This window comes from Chinchilla lanigera, unplaced genomic scaffold (genome assembly GCF_000276665.1).
Source record: "Chinchilla lanigera isolate Chin_1 unplaced genomic scaffold, ChiLan1.0 scaffold00018, whole genome shotgun sequence".
NCBI classification, from domain to species: Eukaryota; Metazoa; Chordata; class Mammalia; order Rodentia; family Chinchillidae; genus Chinchilla; species Chinchilla lanigera.
The window spans coordinates 14,190,132-14,208,156 of record NW_004955419.1 but is presented as its reverse complement, the minus strand read 5'-3'; the positions used below and the strand labels follow the sequence as shown (position 1 = coordinate 14,208,156).

General features: G+C 41.2%; 2 protein-coding genes across 5 annotated transcripts in view; one reads left to right on the top strand and one right to left on the bottom strand.

The window, feature by feature from the left end:
* The window catches only part of Cdc26 (cell division cycle 26), a 12,321-nt gene extending 10,331 nt beyond the window's left edge, over positions 1–1,990 (bottom strand). Inside the window, exons 1-2 of one of the 4 annotated variants that reach the window (XM_005382682.2) lie at positions 1,819–1,990; positions 363–470 (exon numbers count right to left, since the gene is read on the bottom strand). In XM_005382682.2, coding sequence (XP_005382739.1) covers positions 363–415 — 53 coding nt within the window. In that variant the 5' untranslated portion in view covers positions 416–470; positions 1,819–1,990. Of the gene's footprint in view, positions 1–362; positions 471–1,382; positions 1,792–1,818 lie in introns of those variants that run through there. The other 3 variants (XM_005382683.2, XM_013513138.1, XM_005382684.2) reach the window with 3 other exon arrangements.
* An 80-nt stretch (positions 1,991–2,070) lies between these two features.
* On the top strand, positions 2,071–18,011 carry Prpf4 (pre-mRNA processing factor 4). Its single transcript, XM_005382685.2, has 14 exons — positions 2,071–2,188; positions 2,984–3,161; positions 3,937–4,123; positions 8,146–8,233; positions 8,626–8,705; positions 8,862–8,955; positions 9,428–9,522; positions 10,603–10,661; positions 11,283–11,406; positions 12,994–13,083; positions 15,739–15,861; positions 16,083–16,190; positions 16,274–16,392; positions 16,917–18,011. Exons 1-14 carry the CDS (start codon positions 2,162–2,164, stop codon positions 17,108–17,110), a joined length of 1,566 nt encoding a protein of 521 aa, XP_005382742.1. The 5' UTR covers positions 2,071–2,161; the 3' UTR covers positions 17,111–18,011.
* The last annotated feature ends 14 nt before the right edge of the window (positions 18,012–18,025 follow it).

Sequence of the window (18,025 nt, the reverse complement as noted above, 5' to 3'; positions counted from 1 at the left end):
AAGTACTGTAAAGAGACAATTCTAGGCAACAATCACTTTAATTTCATACTACAGTCACATTCCCAAAGATATGCTAGCTAAAAAACTAAAGGTAGCCAGGTGCAGTGGTCCGTGCCTATAATCCCAGCTATTCAGGAGGCTGAGGCAGGAGGACTGCTTGAGCCAGTTCAAGGTTAGCCTGGGGAACATGGCAAGATACTGCCTCAAAAAAAAGGATAATGCTATTACATCTTAGTTCATATAGTAACAGGGTGAATGGACAAACCATTAAATTTAATCTGCTCTACACGAGAATCATCAGACTGTGACCATTCCTGGAGCCAAACTCAGTTTGCTAAATATCATGAAAACTGTGAACTCACCAATTCACAGGATTATCCTCAGGATCTAACTCGATCCTAAATGGATAAGTCATTCATTAAACAAACTCTTCCTGTGCTCCAATTACTGAGTTAAAAGGCTGTCTCAATCTGTAGGGAAACAGACAAGTAAACAGAAGACTGCAACACAGGGTAGTAAGAACGCTGATGAGGGTAATACAGCGGCATCACACAGGTCCCAGGCCAGTCTGGGCTGCACACGGGTACACAGGGATGACAGGGAAGCCCTCCTGTGGGAAAACTATCCCTATTTTACAAAGAAGTTGCAATGAGCTGTTCAGCTGAATAAGGCCAGCCTCCTATAAAAATTACATACAGGTCAATATGGTGAGGATTAAATGACGATGTAAATGAAAATTCTGTTAAAGTATCTGCAAATATATATAGATATATATAGATATATAATCTAGATTAAGCAAGGGACTATGAAGTCTACAAAAGAAGAAACATTTCCTTCTCCCCTGAGGCTTAGGACAGATATAGAGGATATCAACAAGAAACACTGACATTTGACATTGCAAATTGGTTTGTACTACCTCACATACTATCTTGAAGACTAAATTCCAAAGAGGGTAAGGAAAGATACTTAGAAAAAACCGGCACACGGCCTTTTCTGCCAACTGTGAAAAGCTCGCCAACTCGCCTCTACAAGGCAGTACAGAACAAGGGCTAAACATGCCGGCTCTGGGGGCGACAGCAAGGTTTTAACCCTACTAGGCTACTGATCTTGAAAGATTACCACTCATAAAACCTTAGTTTCTGTGTTCGTACTGTGTGGTGTGACTTGAACGCCGTTCTGCCGAGTGAGCTCCTGAAACACAGCTTGACAATTAAGCGCTCAAAAAATAAATGGGGGAGGGCTGCCTGGAGTATAGGGATGGGAGAAGTCTGCTGTTCAGATCAGCAAACACAAATATTTTGAGAATCTTCACTCCAGCCCGGCCATATTGGGAACAAAAAAACAAAACAAAACAAAACAAAAAAAAACCACCTTATCTTTACCTCTGACGTCCGAGCAACCAGCAGTGCAGACAGCCGTTTGCATGCAATTTACCTGACGCCTACCCATCATCCCATTCTATATGCAATTTAAAGAAAGGATTGAAGACGACAACAAAGCCAAGCCGAAGCGCCTCGTCTACATCTTTATTTTACTTAGGCGCTCTATTTTACTTAGGAGGTGTCCCGGAGTTTAAGCGCTCTCTGCGGCCCAAATCCACCTCAAATTCACCCAGCTCGGAGGAGCCGCAGAGGACTTCCGGACCTTAGAGGAGAACAGCCTTGTTCCCACAGCTCGGGGCAGCACTCTCGGGTCCCGGACGAGGGTTCCCATGGCAACATAGCCCTCCGCTCAGGGACGACGGAAAGCCTCTCTAGGCACGGGAACCCTCCGTTCGCTCTCGAACTCAGTCCCCAGCCATGCGAATCGCTTACCTACCTCTTTTCAAGCCTCAGCCCCTCCCGGAACCTCAGCTCCCACTACGAATCTATTGCTCGATCAAATGAACTACATTTCCCAGACTGCTCTGCGCCGCTCTTCCCGCAGAACCTCGTCTTCGATGAGCTTTCCTAGGAGGCTCTTCGGGTCACTCCCCTGGACGAAAACAGAAACTCTACTACAGTACTACGACTCCCATCATACCTCGCGCCTCCCAGGCTGCCGTGTCGGTCCTCGACTCACTTCCGGCTGATGACGCAATTCCGCTTTGCTGGGAACTTAGTGGACGGTCTGAAACGTAGAGCGCGGCTTTCGCTGGCGTTTCGCGGCTTCGGAGACCGGCATGGCATCTTCACGAGCCTCTTCCACGGTACAGAGCTCTGGATCTCAGCTAACTCCGGCCCGGAGTGTAGAGAGGGTGGGGGTTCCTCCAGGAATGGGCCGTTAGCGAACAGACTAAGGGAATGAGGGCCCGAGTAAAGACTGCGGGACTCTGATGTCCTGGAGAATAGAGCAGAGTTTTCTGATCTCTAAGCGCTTTCCTGTGCTGTAGCTCTCTGCACCTCTCCCATTGTGGCCCCGAATAATGAACACTTCTTACACCTGGCCCAATAGCAGTGCTCTGAAATGGAGAAGGGTCTTGCCCAGAATTGGTGTCCTTGGAATTTTAATGAGGCCTCCTAACTCCTAATGTACTGACGCACGTACGAAAACGTTTGAAACGTATAGAGCACTAACGCCGTAGCTTGTCCCCTCTTAACACTGCGCTGGTTATTTCAGTCATCCTTGATGTTTCTCAAGTGATAAGCAGTAAATCAAGTATCATAAAATCAATTGCATTTCCAGCAGAATGAACTGAACACGTTCCAAAGCAAACCTTTCATAGACTATAACCAAGACACCTTCGCGAGTTTTATCAACATCTTACCTCCTATCTGCCAGATGTAAATGACAGACCGACACACCTCTCCCTATCCCCGCAAAACAGTGAAGAACAGCTTCACCTGAATAAAACGCCTAGTGAATTTTTTTGCTGATGTGTATAGTTTGACTTTTGGTTTGTGGAGCAGTTAGGAATCAAGGTCAGAATGATCTTCATCCTTTGGGGAAGTCTGGTAGATTCTTAAAATTAAGCCCTAGATTAATCCAGGTCTTTGATTCACAGGCAACCAAAACTAAAGCACCTGATGACTTAGTCGCTCCAGTTGTGAAAAAGCCGCACATCTATTATGGAAGTTTGGAAGAGAAGGAAAGGGAACGCCTTGCCAAGGGAGAGTCTGGGATTTTGGGAAAAGAAGGACTTAAAGCAGGCATTGAAGCAGGAAATATTAATATAACTTCTGGTAAGATGCAAATTTGCTTTAGTGCTCTCAATTTTCTGTAATGAAACCTTCCCAGACTTGGGGACTGCCAGTTCTTTAATGTCAAAAACTTCAATTCTTCAACTTGCTGCTGTAAATTTATGCTTTGCCTACCCCTCTTAGCATCATCCAGAGAGTGTTTTTCTTACAGGCTTTTGTACAGTTTTTCTTTCATGAATTATTAGTAGTTTAATCTAATCTATTCAGTGCACATTTGGGTTCAAATTGATTCCACATGTCTTCTAGAAATCTAATATAGTTCTAGTATTGGCTTGCAGCTAGAGTTGTTCAAGGTACTCTTTTTTTTTCACTTATTCTTTCGCAAAATGAAATAATCTTTTTCTTATAAAGGTAATAGTTTTATTTTAAAATATCAAACAGTAGAAAGTCTTGCATTATTAATTGGGCATATATCTGTGTTTTAATACAGCTATAAAAATGTATAATTTTCTGTCTGTAAATAAAAGCATGATGTATATATTGTTTTGTTGTTTATACTATTGAAGATATCTTGCCATGTCAGTGACAAGAGTTTCACTTTTTTGTTTTGTTTTTTGAGCCAAGGTCTCGCTGTGTAGCCCTGGCTGGCCATGAATTCACTATGTAGTGCAGGCTAGCCTTAACTCAAGGCAGTTCTGCCTCAGCCTCTGGAGTGCTGGGATTAGAGGCATGCACCACCACACCTAGCTTAGAAATTATTTCTCTTCCCCATTTGAAGATCCGGTGATTGTGCTTATTTGCCTGTTCTTTTTTATAGGAGAAGTGTTTGAAATTGAAGAGCACATCAGCGAGCGACAGGCGGAAGTGTTGGCTGAGTTTGAAAGAAGAAAGCGAGCCCGACAAATCAACGTTTCCACAGATGACTCAGAAGTCAAGGCTTGCCTCAGAGCCTTGGGGGAACCCATCACACTTTTTGGAGAGGGCCCTGCTGAAAGAAGAGAAAGGTGCCCTTCCTAAATATTTCCTCTTCTTTATTGATCACTGGGTTCTAGTTCCAAGTCTAGTTAATCTTCTAGCTGAAACTGTAATGTCTGAGATAGTGTTAGCAAAATCTTGAGTTGTGTTTATATAGTTTAGCTTTTGGTTACAATCTTAAGCCAATTTCTTTTTTTCTTTCTTTCTTTTTTTTCTTTTTTCTTTTTTTCTTTTTTTGAGACAGGGTCTTGCCACATAGTGCAGGCTGGCTTCACACTTGCAGCCATGTCCGCCTGCCTCAGCCTTCTGAGTTCTAGGATTACACTTGGCCATTCTTAGGCCAATTTTTCTATTTCTCTTTATGAACCGTGAAGAGGGTGGGTGCCGATATAGTCCCTTCCAACTCCAGTATGAAATCTGAGTTGAACAGACATTGTTGAGCTTTGAAAACTTTGATATCAAATGCATTCCATATCAGTGACATAAAACATGATAAGATTTTTTTTTGGATATAATTGAAGAGTGCAGTTCTTGGATTATGTTCCTCTTGTGATTTTAAGGTTCTGAAGTGTTAGTGAAGAGTTAGTCACCTACAATTATGAGGAACCCTTTCTCTTTGTCACCAGCCTTCCTGGAAAGCTGGGTTATGTTTACACCCATAAGGTCCTTTATTCTTCAATAAAGGAGTCATTTATTGAGGAGTCATTATTCAACCAATGACAAACTGATTAACCCTTATCACCTAGAAATTGTCACCAACTCATTTACTAAAAATAGCCCTAGTAGACTGGCAGATACTCCCTCAATAAAGCACTCCCTTTCCTTCACTCTCAGAAGGTGAAGTCCTTTTCTGATTTTGCTTGTGTTTCTCCAGCTCATTCTTCTGATTTTCTAAGCCTCTTTCTTTCCCTGACTTCCCACCCCTGCTTAGTGCTGGGTATTAAACCTGGGGCCTTACACATGCAAGGTAAGCCATCTGCCACTAAGCTACATCTTCATTGCTTTTTAAGTTTACTTTAAATTTTGAGATGTGATCTCACTAAATTGCCCAGGCTGGCCTTACACTTGCAGTCTTCCCACTTCAGTCTTCCAAGTAGCTGGGATTACAGGCATGCACCACTATGTTTGGCTTCTTGCCTAGCATTTATAGGCTGCAGTTCTTTGCCCTGTGCTATACTCGCTCTAGGCCAGTGATGACGAACCTTTTAAAGCTTTCAGTGATAACAAACAACCAGCTGCAGCACTTGTGCCATAGGCTTATACCACTGCTCTGGCTGATCAGATCTACACCTATGGCATCATTTACTATGTGTATCCTGCAGACTCGCAGTAGCCCAGGTATCCAACAGACTCTTCTAATGTGAGACATCTAAACTAAAGTCTGTGCCTCACCTCTTTCCTGTCTCCAGATGGCAGTACTGTTCATACGTTGGCAGCCTACCTGACCTTTGTTATCCACCAGCAAAATCTAGTCTGTCTTAGTGAAATGTTCCTCCAGTCTGTCTTTGCTCTGTCTTCATTGCTTTCATATCTAGACTGTTGTGCCAGCTGCAGATACGTAAAGTGCTTGCTTAAAATCCTACAGTGTGTGGGCCTAGGAATATTGCTCAGTGGTAGAGTACTTGTATAGCATGTGCAAAGCCCTGAGCTTGATCACCAGTACCACAAAGAAATAAAATGAATCCTGCAGAGTCTTCCATTACACTTAAGGTTAAAAACCTCCTAGTTATCTTCAGTATAGTGTGCAGTCTTACTTTGTACCATTCTCCCCAGTTTACTAGACTATCTGTATTGGTCACCCTGAATACTCAAGTCCGTTTACTGTCTTTCCATTTAATTTTCTCTTTTTGTTCTTCTCTTGCCTTTTACAGCCTTCTAATTCTTTCGTTTCAGCATAAGTGCCACCTGTTCTAAGTCTCAACACCTGGCCCATTGCAAAGTGTGCCCTTCTATTTTCTATGAAAGTACGTTATTTTTATTGGCTTTATTAGGTTTATTGTTCATTTTTTTTTTTTTAGGTTTGTTGTCTTCTCCACCAGCAAAGTCTGTCTAATTTCATTATTATATCCCTTGGATGAATGCCTTGAATCCCTACTGCCACCATCTTAATTCAAGTCCACCAACATGACTCCAAAAAATTCTGCAACTGTGTACAGCAGTCTCATTTCCCAGCCTTTATTCTTCCCTTCTCAGTCTCTTCTTTCTACTCTTCTAGAGCTCTTTCTCAAATGTAAACTCTCCGTAGCATAACGTTAACAGCTCTCAGTGACCTGCCCTACTAACTTTGCAGCCTTATCCTGCACCAGCCATTGTATATTCCAGGCCCCAGCGGTCCTGAACTATATGTGATTCCAAGCTCAGCAAACTTCCCTTGCATTTGTTTGACCTTCTGCCTCTACTGTCATTTTCCCATTTTTGACCCCTTAACCTGACAGAGGACTCAGTTTATTTTATTTTATTTTATTTTATTTTATTTTATTTTATTTATTTCTGTACCAAGAATCAAATTCAGGATCTTATGCTTGCCAGACAGGCGCTGTACCACTGAGCTGTATCCCCGGCCCAAGGACTCAGTTTAGATTAACACCTTTTCTGTGAAGCCTTCCATGATTCTCCACACCTGTGTTTGGTTCCCCTTGTGCATTTCCCTTTAACACTATGCTTATGCATGTCATGGTACTTAATATAATGTCCCTATTACTTTCTTCCTCCTAGAACTATGCTCCTTGAAATTTGTAACTATTTCTTAGTCATTGTTGTATACTTAGCACCTGCGTAAATACCCACCACATTGTGGCATTCAGTAAAATATGGCTGTCTTCATGGACCAGGTAGTTGCAGTACACAGGCTAGTTGACTAAATGGAATAGAGTAATTGCTTATAGTTGGATTTAGAGGATCTTGAAATAAAGATTGAAAGATATCACACAGGCTGAAGAGCATGGTAGCACACACTTTAACTGCAGCATTTTGAGATGTTTTTTGATTTTTTTGGCTTTTTGAAACAAGGTCTCGCTCTTCAGTTCAGGCTGGCTTTGAGCTCACTTTGTAGCCCAGGCTGGTCTCAAACTCTCAGTTATCCTCCTGCCTCAGCCTCCCAAGTGCTGGGATTACAGACGTGTGCCACCATGCTCGGTGAGATGTTTGTTTTTGAGACAGGGTCTCACTATGTAGTTTAGGCTGGCCTGGAACTCACTTTATAGCCTAGGCTGCTGTTGAACTCACAGTGATCCTCCTTTCTTAGCCCCCCAAGTACTGTGATTACAGGCATGCACCACTCTGCCCTCCCACTTTGGGATGCTGAGCAGAAGGAACACAAGTTCAAGCTCAACCTGGGGAACACAGTGACTTAACAAGACCCTGCTCTCAAAATTTAAAAAAAAAAGTCCCACTGAAAGTTTAGACATTCCCACTTGACACAGAAAACCAGTTGCTGGAGGTTTGATTGGTAAGAGTAATAAATAGACATTATTTCCTCCTTTCCTGTGGTCTTCCTGTCCATGGTTTCAGTTCTTCATGGTCCCCCACAATCCAAATTTTTTAAATGTAAAATTCCAGAAATGAACAGTTTATAAGTTTTTATGTTTGTACCCCATTCTCAGTAACATGAAATCTTACACTATCCTGTTCCATACCACCCAGGAGGAAAATCATGTCTTCATCTCTCATATCCACACTGTAGGGCGATCTACTCATTGGTATGTGCAGTACAATAAAATATTTTGAGGGAGCAGGAAGGATAGGCCACATTCATGTAGCTTTTATTTCAGGGTATTGTTATAGTTGGTCTGCTTTATTAATACTGATTCCCTATGATGCCTAATTTATGAATTAAACTTTATCATAGATATATATGAAACTTTATCATATATATATATATGAAAACAATGCACAGCATATGTAGTGTTTGGTACTCTCGCTGGTTTCAAACATCTCATGATTCACTGGATCTTGAAACATATCCCACTGCAGATAGAGGTGGGGAGGGACTGTTATATCTTTGACCATCTTAACCTCAACTGTGTTTATATTCTGATCTTTTTGGTTACAGGTTAAGAAATATTCTCTCTGTGGTTGGTACTGATGCCTTGAAAAAGACAAAAAAAGATGATGAGAAATCTAAGAAGTCCAAAGAAGAGGTAAAATATGTCTTTGGCTTCCCAGCATAAACAAGAAAAAAATGAGGGACTGCTCTTGTTTTCTGCTTTGAGTGGTTTTCTTGGAGGAGGAGGAAAATGTTTTTGAGTGTTCTGCCATTCAGGAATACTTGTTGACAATAGCTTGTGATTCTCCTGTGGATATAAATCGAGCTAACTGAGTTTTCAGGAAAAAAATTGTGGTACTCTCGGTGTAACTCAAGAAACCATCTAATAAGACAACATAAAAAGAAATGCAGAAGAAAGTACATATGCCTGACTTCATCCTCTTACGGAACTCATTCATCTTTGTAGGAAGTGACACTATGGGGTACAGCATGCAAGGCACAGGTATGCTTCCGACTTAACCTTTCTGTTCTTGCTTTGCCTTCCAGTATCAGCAAACCTGGTACCATGAAGGACCAAACAGCCTGAAGGTAGCTAGACTATGGATCGCTAATTATTCCCTGCCCAGGTAAGCAGAGTGGCTAGAAGAAGAAAGAAACATATTCTTTTACGCACTGAGGATTGGCTTTATTGTGTTGGTGGCTATGTGAAATTAAGTTATAGTTATGTGCAAACCTTTCTTGGCTCCTCCTTTGCTCTTAGTAATAATGCTTTTGTTTCACAGGGCAATGAAGCGCTTGGAAGAGGCCCGTCTCCACAAAGAGATTCCTGAGACAACTAGAACATCCCAGATGCAAGAGCTGCACAAATCCCTCCGGGTAAGATGTTCTCGGTGATTGTCCAATATCTTATCTTAGCAAATTTTCTACTTTTCTATTTTTCTACTTTCCTACTTCCTCTTCCTCTCCCTCTCTGTCCGTCGGTCTTTCTCTTTCTTTCCACGTTAAGTAAAGGTAAAGGCAACTACGGTTGTTTCTCCCTGCTAGAGCTGTTAAGTGGCGCCATCAGTTAAGGTAGCTGGAACCCCCTACACTGCATATTCAGCACAGGCCAGTAGTTCTGCTCTTGACTTCTAAACTAGTGATAGGACTAGCAAACCGCCAAATTTACAGATAAGCCATGATTCCACTCATTCCTCAACATAAGTGTCTTCTGACAAAAGTAGAACAGTCTTGGGGTGGGTTAAAACTGAAAGGTAGGTTGGTTGGTTGGTGGAAAAGCCAAGGAACTCTTGAATGGGGCTATGAATGATTGCCATTTGTCTTTTTTCTTTTTTCTTTTTTTTTTAAGTCTTTGAATAATTTCTGCAGCCAAATTGGGGATGATCGGCCTATCTCCTACTGTCACTTTAGTCCCAATTCCAAAATGCTGGCCACAGCTTGTTGGTAAGTTCCGTTTTACAGTGACATTTTACTAAATGGGGGACAGGCTCAGAAAAAAAACTACAGTCTGCTTTAATTATTTCTTTTTCCTCTGCTTTCATGGTCACACCAAACTATAGATGCTGTGTAATAAGACATAGGCTTTGTTTAAAATTCTTACTGTTCACCGGAGCCTCCAGAGATCTGTGGCATATAGCAATCTGTCATGTTCTCAGCACTGCCGCTTTAGAGGTAGTGAGTTTATGGACCAAGTTCTGTGGTCTAGCTCTAAGATACATAATCCCTTTAAGCTTCCGTGTTCATCTCTGTAAAGTGGGGTGAGATAGTATTTTAAAGCATTTTTGCCTTGATGGGGCCTCACTAGATGTTTAGTAATGGTTTTACCATTTTTCCCCTTACCACCACATATGCTTAAAACTCTTAGGATGTTATAACTTTGATGTTTTATTTTGGTTTTGCTTTTTTGAGGGAAACTTGGCTGTCTAATGAGAGAGGAAACTTACACTGAATGCATAGGAACTACTTAACTAGGCAGAAATTGAGATAGTGATTCAAGAAAAAGCCAAGGATCTATGCATAACACTTCACCTCTCCCAGCCTCAGTTGCCTTAACTCTAAAATAGAAACAGTAGTTCTTGCTTTATCCACCTCATAGGTCTGTTACAAAGATCTTTTGAGATCATATGTATATACTCTTTAAAAGAAGTTTGTTAGGAAATTTCCAAAACAGAAGTGTTTTTTTCTTAATTTAAGTATTTTGTTGGTGGCAAAATGTGATTCAAATTTAAGGTAGCATCATTTTTAATGGGTAACTTGTCCTGTCTTCCCCCCCAGTTTGATCCAAAGGTTAGGAAGAATAGCAGCTTGCGCACGTTTGTGGTTCAGTAGAGGCCTCTAGTTGCCTAAGAACTGTTCGTAGCTCTTTCTTGTGTAACACTTCACATTATAAGCCTTTTCTTTTTTCGGTCTGCCACTATAAGGTATATAGAGGGTGAGAAGAGATTGTCCTTTATTAATGTTACCAAGATACCTTTTCCTTCCCAGACCAACCCTGGCTGAGATGCTTTCCTTTGTATTTGATAGGAGTGGGCTTTGCAAGCTCTGGTCTGTTCCTGACTGTAACCTCCTTCACACTCTTCGGGGTAAGTTAGACTCTCATTCAAGGTAAGGTAGAATCTTATTTAGATCCCAGCCTTTTTCCCAGCATAAACTCTGTTAAGCAGTAAAACTGCCTAGCACTTAGACCACCTACTGGATTGAGTTTTTAAAAATTAATTGATTTCTTTCTCTTTCCCTCCCCCTCTATCCATCTGTCCTTTTCTTTCCATTCTTTTCATTCTTTCTTAGGTCTTGTGCATTTACCCATGATTAAACTCATGACCCCCTGCCTCATGCGTAGCTGAGATTAAAGGCATACATCACCAATTGAGTCTTGATTTGATTTAATGTGGTTTGGTTTTCTTAAACCACAAGGCCAGACGGTAGTGACTTTGTTATAGCTTTCATGTCCAGCCATACCCTTGGCATTTTCCAGTGTCTAAATCAAAACACAGAGGGTTTTTTCGTTTTACTTTTTGATTTTAAATATTCATTTTAAATAATTCTTTTTTAGTAGTTGAATAGTCACTTTAATATTCCTTATGTCCACACTTGTTCCCTAATATAAACTTATTTCTGTGTAGTATTCATCACAGTCTGTATTTTGCATGTAGATTATAAAAAGGCAAGAACTCATTAACTTTAACCTCTTTACACTTCTTCAGGCCATAATACAAATGTAGGAGCAATTGTATTTCATCCCAAGTCCACTGTCTCATTGGACCAAAAAGATGTCAACCTGGCTTCTTGTGCTGCTGATGGTTCTGTAAAGCTTTGGAGTCTTGACAGGTATTGCTATTCCCAGTGCATACTGCCATCCCTAAAGTAGATAGGTGATTGGCGGCCCTCAGGACCTCACGTCAAGGATCTGGCATTAACCCCAGAGAGAGTGCAGGCCTCAACATAATATAATGTGAAAATAGAATGGAATTTCTCTCTTAGACCTTCTCTCAGCATAGGAGATGTGCCAGGTTTTTCTTATAGTTAACTTTGGGCCTCAATTTGTGCTCTACATGGTAGTGACTGTTACTGGCTCCAGTTATTGTGGAAGGATCTGACCTACCTCCTACACAGTACATTAACCTTGGAAAAATACACTGTTTGGTGGAAGACTAAAGATACTAGTCTTGGCAGCCCATTGGCTCTTAGCACACAGTCGTGGGACAGGAGAGCAAGGTTCTGTCTGGTAGTATTGCCAAGGGACACTCCTGGTACCAGCATCATCCTCCTAGGATGTATTTTCCAACTACAAGAGAGTTTTTAATGTGGTTATTTTTACTAGTCCCCCCAAGTTTTTGGCAGCACCTTGTTGGCTAACATATGAATTCAGTTGCTTAGTTTTCTTTCTTTGGGAAAACACAGGAAGGTTTTTATTCCTGAGTTTTTTACAGAGCTAATTAGCATCTCCAGTCCTTGCCAGACTGGGTCTTACCTATGAGCACACAGATTTTAATTGGCTTTGGTAATACTTAGCAGTGTTTATTCCCCTAGGGCGCTGGTTAGTTCTATGTGGGCACATTGATAAAAGTTCCCTTTTTAATTGCCCTCTTTAGAGTTCATGTTTATTTCCTTTCACTGGTGTTTCAGATCTTCCTATGGTTGCTGGGTAGCCAAGTTTAATGACCATTAAAAGGAGGCAAAGTCTCTGTCTACTTGGGAGTTCCTTTTTCCATTTGCCTCCTTGAATTGTCTAAGGTTTGAGAAAGATTTTTCTGTAACCCACTTACACCAAGACTATTTGATTTCTGTATCCTATCTTTACCAAAATATATTTTCTTTCTAGAATGCAAGCACTGCTTTGGTGCGGAGTATCCTTGTCAGGCTAAAGTACCTTATTTTTCTTTAATCCTAAATGGTACAGCATTAAGCATTTATTATCACAGTGTACTGAAGATAGTGGTCAGCTTGCCCTGTAGGTACATGAAATTATCCCAGATGTTATGTTTTGTTTTTGAGACAGGGTCTCACTACTAGCTCAGGCTGGCCTTGAATTCACCATGTAGTATAGGGTGGTCTCAAACTCATGGTGATCCTCCTGCCTCAGCCTCTAGAGTACTGGGACTAGAGGTGTGTACCACCACACTCGGCTACTTTCCCAAATTTTTTAAACCTTGCAAAGTGGCCTAAGTTATTGTTGTTAGGCCTAATGTGGAAAATTTTGTTTGTTTTGTCTTTGCTGTTCTCGGTATTGAATCCAGACCATGGTTGACAAGTGCTTTACAACTGGGCCACACCCCACCTAGCCCTACTGTTTTAAAAAATGGTTTAGTTACACTTCAGTCTCCCCACTTACACAGAGTGGCTTAGTAAATAAATGCAGTGAATATTTGCAGGTCTTTAAAAGTGTTCACTTACATGTGTTTGGTTCCTTTTCAGTGATGAACCAGTGGCAGATATTGAAGGCCACACAGTGCGTGTGGCCCGAGTAATGTGGCATCCATCAGGACGTTTCTTGGGCACCACCTGGTAACCCCCTACTTACTGTCTTACTCATACAGGCCTGTGGCATTTTATTAACCTGTTTAGTTATCTTCTGGGTAAATTTTTAGAGCAGAGATCTTCAGATAGGACTTTCTTAGGCTGCAGTGAATCAGAAGAATGTGTATAACATAGGAGGATTAAGTGTGTTTATTTTTATTTTTTTTATTTATTTATTTTTTATTTTTTTATTTTTTTTATTTTAAAGAATAAAACAAGGATAACATAATAATGGGGGGACTTAGCAAATTACAGACAAAATGGTAGGAAATTATCAATGGTTATCATTTTACATATTATTGTCTACAAAATAGTTTCTCAGGAAAACAAATAGACAAATAATAGTGAGTTAGAGACAAAAGAGGTAGGAGATTATCAAGAGTTGTTGTACTATACTTTGGTATCTTCAAAGTGGCTTCTAAAGAAAATAAATAGAGCTATACATGAGTGACCTATTGAAAAATCATTAACTATTCTCAATGGTTGTTGTAGGAAACACATAATAATAAACAGACATCCATTTATGAAATAGGATAGGAACATTACAAACTTTACACAGTTATGGATAGATTAGTAGGAAAATATCAATGGCTGCTGTAATACGTGGTGGTATCTTCAAAGTGGTTTCTAAGGAAGACAGAGATATGCAAGAGGGACCTAAGGTGTGTTTATTTTTAAATTGCCGCATGTGATTTAGAGGTTTAATTTTTCCCCCCAACACATAGTATTAAATCTGCCAACAAATCAGGTTCCTTTTCTTGTTCTTTAAATTCAGTGACACTAGAATCTGTCTCTTTGGAACTTTTCCTTTGGGGTATAATTAACAGACAGTGGAGTGGACATTTTTTAAGTTTACAGTTCGGTCTTCCCAAGTGCATACCATCTGTGTGACCCACACCCCTGTTAACATACAGGACATTTCCGTCACCCAGAAGAGTTCTTTCGTGCCTCCTCTTAGTCTGTTCACCCTTCCAAAGAAACCACTGGTGTGATTTCTGTCATTATAAATTCTGTCTATTCATACTGTATGAACTATTTGTGTCTGGGTTCTTTTACTTAGTGGAACACTTAAGACTCATTCCTGTTGCTCAGTAGTTCCCCCTTTTTTTTTTTTTTGGTACCGGCTATTGGACTCACAACTTCACACTTGCCACCAGGTGCTGTGCTGCTGAGCTAAACCCCCAGGCCTTGTACTTCCCATTTATTGCTAACAAATAGTTTATTGTGTGTGCTACAGCTTACCCCTTCTTGTGTTCATGGATGCTTGGGCTTGTTTCCACTTTTTGGTGAGTCAAGATTAAAGCTGTTATATTCTTGTGCAAGGCTTTTCATGAGTATATGCTTTTCTTTCCTTTCTTTTGAATAAATATCTTGGAGTGCAATTGTTAGCTCATAGGATAGGTGCATATTTAACTTTTTTTAAACCTCCAAGCAATTTTTCAAAGTGGTTGTACTATATTATGTTCCCAAAGTTCTGGATGCTTGCTTCTTCCCAACGTTAAGTATCGTCAATCTTAACATTTGATGTAGGTGCTGGGGATTTAGGTCAGCAGCACAGCACCTGCCTAGCAAGCACAAGGTCATGAGTTTGATTCGTGGTACTAGAAGGAAAAAAAAAAAAAATTGATGTAGTGTAAAATCAAGAATGTTGTTACTGGTTTTTGTTGTTTTGCAGTACTGGGAATTGAACTCAGTGTCTTCACACTTTTTTTCTTATTTACTTTTGAGACAGGGTCTTCCTAAGATGCCTAGGCTGGGCTCAAACTTGCAGTCCTCCTGCCTTAGCCTCCCAGAGTTTTGGGATTACAGGTGTGCATCACCACACTCAGCTTTGTCAGGAATTCTTGTTTTTTTTTTGTTTTTTTGTTTTTTTGTTTTTGTGCTTTTGAGATAGGGTTTCACTCTGAAGTTCAGGCTGGCCTTAGACTCACTTTGTAGCCCAGGCTGGTCTTGAACTGACAGCAGTCTTCCTGCCTCAGCCTCCTGAGTGCTGGGATTACAGGCGTGTGCGACCATGCCCAGCCATGTCAGGAATTCTTACTGCCCTGGTGACTATTGGTGTTGGGTACTTTGCCATGTGGTTACTGATCATTTGCATGTCCTTCTTTTGGTCTGTATTTCCATGTGTGTAGCCAGTTCCCCCAGTATATATTGATGAGGCTTTTCTTTCTCCATTGAAATTGCATTGGTGTCCTTGTAAACATTTGACTGTGTGTGTGTCTGGGTCTGTTTCTGTACTCTGTTCCCTTCCATTGATCTATTTGTCTGCTTGGTTTCTGTATACCCCACATCCACTGTATATAGATTCAGTGGGTGAAGAGACATAACGGTGGAGTGAAGGAAACAAAAAGACAATAGAATCTTTACTGGACCATTCTTAGGAATTTTAAGTTAGTTAAGTTTAATTTTTAGTTAATCCGCTGGAGTGGGTTAATAGGAAGTCCAGGGTTTCCTGGTTACTACCTAAGACAGAGAGGCTTAGTTGTTGAAGCATTGTATATTGCCAGAAAGGAATTTCTTATTAATATGGCTGAATGGTTTCACGGGCATAAGTTAATAAGCTATAGTTATTTGTAGTACCTTGCAGAAATTGAATCATTTTGCCGGTTGACAGTAGTGTGGTTTGATTTTGCTTTTTTAAAGCTATGATCGTTCATGGCGCTTATGGGATTTGGAGGCTCAAGAGGAGATCCTGCATCAGGAAGGCCACAGCATGGGTGTATATGACATTTCCTTCCATCAGGATGGCTCTTTGGCTGGCACTGGGTAAGGCTTCTTCAACAAAACCAAGGGCAGCACAGTAGTCTTGCCTCTTACATATGCTTGCTTCCGCAGAGGGCTGGATTCAGTGTTGTTGTTGTTTGTTTGTTCTGTTTTGTTTCCGGTACCGGGAATCGAACTCACGACCTGGCGCTTGCCAGGCAGGCACTGTGCTGCTGAGCTAAATCCCCAGCCCCGGATTTAGTGTTTATGTATTATTTCATCAGGGGACTGGATGCTTTTGGTCGAGTTTGGGACCTGCGTACCGGACGTTGCATCATGTTCCTAGAAGGCCACCTAAAGGAAATCTATGGAATAAGTTTCTCCCCTAACGGGTAAATGAACTTGCTGATTGAGGGTGGAGAGGGTCTCTAGACAATACTCTGTTCCTAACTTTGATAATGTACCTGATCCACAGCTACCATATTGCCACTGGTAGTGGTGACAACACCTGCAAAGTGTGGGACCTTCGACAGCGGCGTTGCATCTATACCATCCCTGCCCATCAGAACTTAGTGACTGGGGTCAAGTTTGAGCGTAAGCTTTCCTCCTCTTCTAGGCCTAAACCTCAGACAAAGATTGTGCTTCCATGGAAAACAGGCCAGGCTTTAGCTTAGCTTAAAAGTGGAACAGGATATGATTTGACCTTTGTTAAAGGAACAAATTTGAATTCCCTTCTCTCGTGGCACACCCCTAAACTAAACTATGCTGAAGCATACTTTTTGTTGCCAGGAAGTAAAGACTTCATGAGTGCTTTGCTTCATTCTTTCCTCCGTGGACATTCTTAACACTGGGTTGTTAATATTACTCTACTTGATTATCTACCTGGGAAAGAGCCTAAAGTTCTTAGCATGTTACCTTTTCTCTTCAGTCTGCCTGTGGTTGTCCCCTTTTCTTGGAAACCTAGTAGGAATAGAGAATCAACAGGTTGGGTCTTTCTGAATGTAAAAATGCCTTCTTTTTCAAAATAGTGTGTTTAGGCAGATTTTTATGCTTTTGTCTTCTTAAGCTCTTTTGAATACTTGAATTGTTAAAACAGATCCCCTTATTCTGTCCCATAGCTATCCATGGGAACTTCCTGCTCACAGGCGCCTATGACAATACAGCCAAGATCTGGACCCACCCAGGCTGGTCCCCACTGAAGACGCTGGCAGGCCATGAAGGCAAAGTGATGGGCCTGGACATTTCTTCCGATGGGCAGCTCATAGCCACTTGCTCATATGATAGGACCTTCAAGCTCTGGATGGCTGAATAGGCAAGGCCATGGGAGAAGAACTCACCTCAAGCTGCCCCTTAGGAGCCATTTTCCTCAAAAGAAAAGAATTGATGTATTTTATTTTGTTCTATCATGTTTCCTGCCAATTACCATGTAAAGGTGCTCAATAGAATTGATTTTCATGTCAACTCCCAAACAGGGAGCCTAGTCCCTACATGATGGCAAACCCCTTTCGTGGTTGAAAATTTAATTCTCATCCTCAGGCCCTGCCAAGAACTGTGTAGACATTGTTTTTATTAATTTTTGTTTAAATGTTCTACCACCTTCCTCACAGCACTCAGAATTGTGACTACTCTGCATTTTTAGTTCTCAAAAACTTGCCTTTCCGTGGTACATGCTTCATGACTGCATGTGTTCCATCCGGCAAGTCAGGGGGCCGGACTGTGTTCCAGAAGCGCCGGCATAGCGAGGAGCATCTCGTCACTCGCTGGTTGAACAATGCCTGACCTGACAGTGAGCCCCTTTCCTCTCCTTGAAAAAGAGGGGAAGCAGCAGGCTGCAGCTAAGCTGGTGATGGTGCAGGAAAGAAGACTGGACACTTGCTGTGGAATGCACTTGAAATGCTGACTGCACCAGGAAACTCAGAACCAAACATTCGCTTGGTCAGAGAATGTTTTCCATTTTGCTTTAAGTTTGGTGTCCTTCCTGTTACCCTAAAGCACAGCCATTGTGTCAGGATTCAAAGAAATTTTTGAAATTGTACAGCTCTCTTGTACAGCTTCCTTTCAGGTGGTTAAAGGATATAATTCGTATATTAAGAGTACTTCATGTCAAAATAACTGGAAAAATCCCGAATGGGCATTCCTAAACATGCACGTTCTTGTTTTTTACATACTTGCTAAGAGCGAAATCCTACCATAAAAAACCATTCCTTAAAAAATTACTTTCTAGGGG

Excerpts from the sequence above, each read along its gene's own strand:
- Prpf4 (XM_005382685.2), top strand. The coding sequence starts at position 2,162 with ATGGCATCTTCACGAGCCTCTTCCACG. Across the intron at positions 4,124-8,145 it reads CCTGCTGAAAGAAGAGAAAG|GTTAAGAAATATTCTCTCTG; the intron begins GTGCCCTTCCTA and ends TTTTGGTTACAG. Across the intron at positions 10,662-11,282 it reads CCTCCTTCACACTCTTCGGG|GCCATAATACAAATGTAGGA; the intron begins GTAAGTTAGACT and ends ACACTTCTTCAG.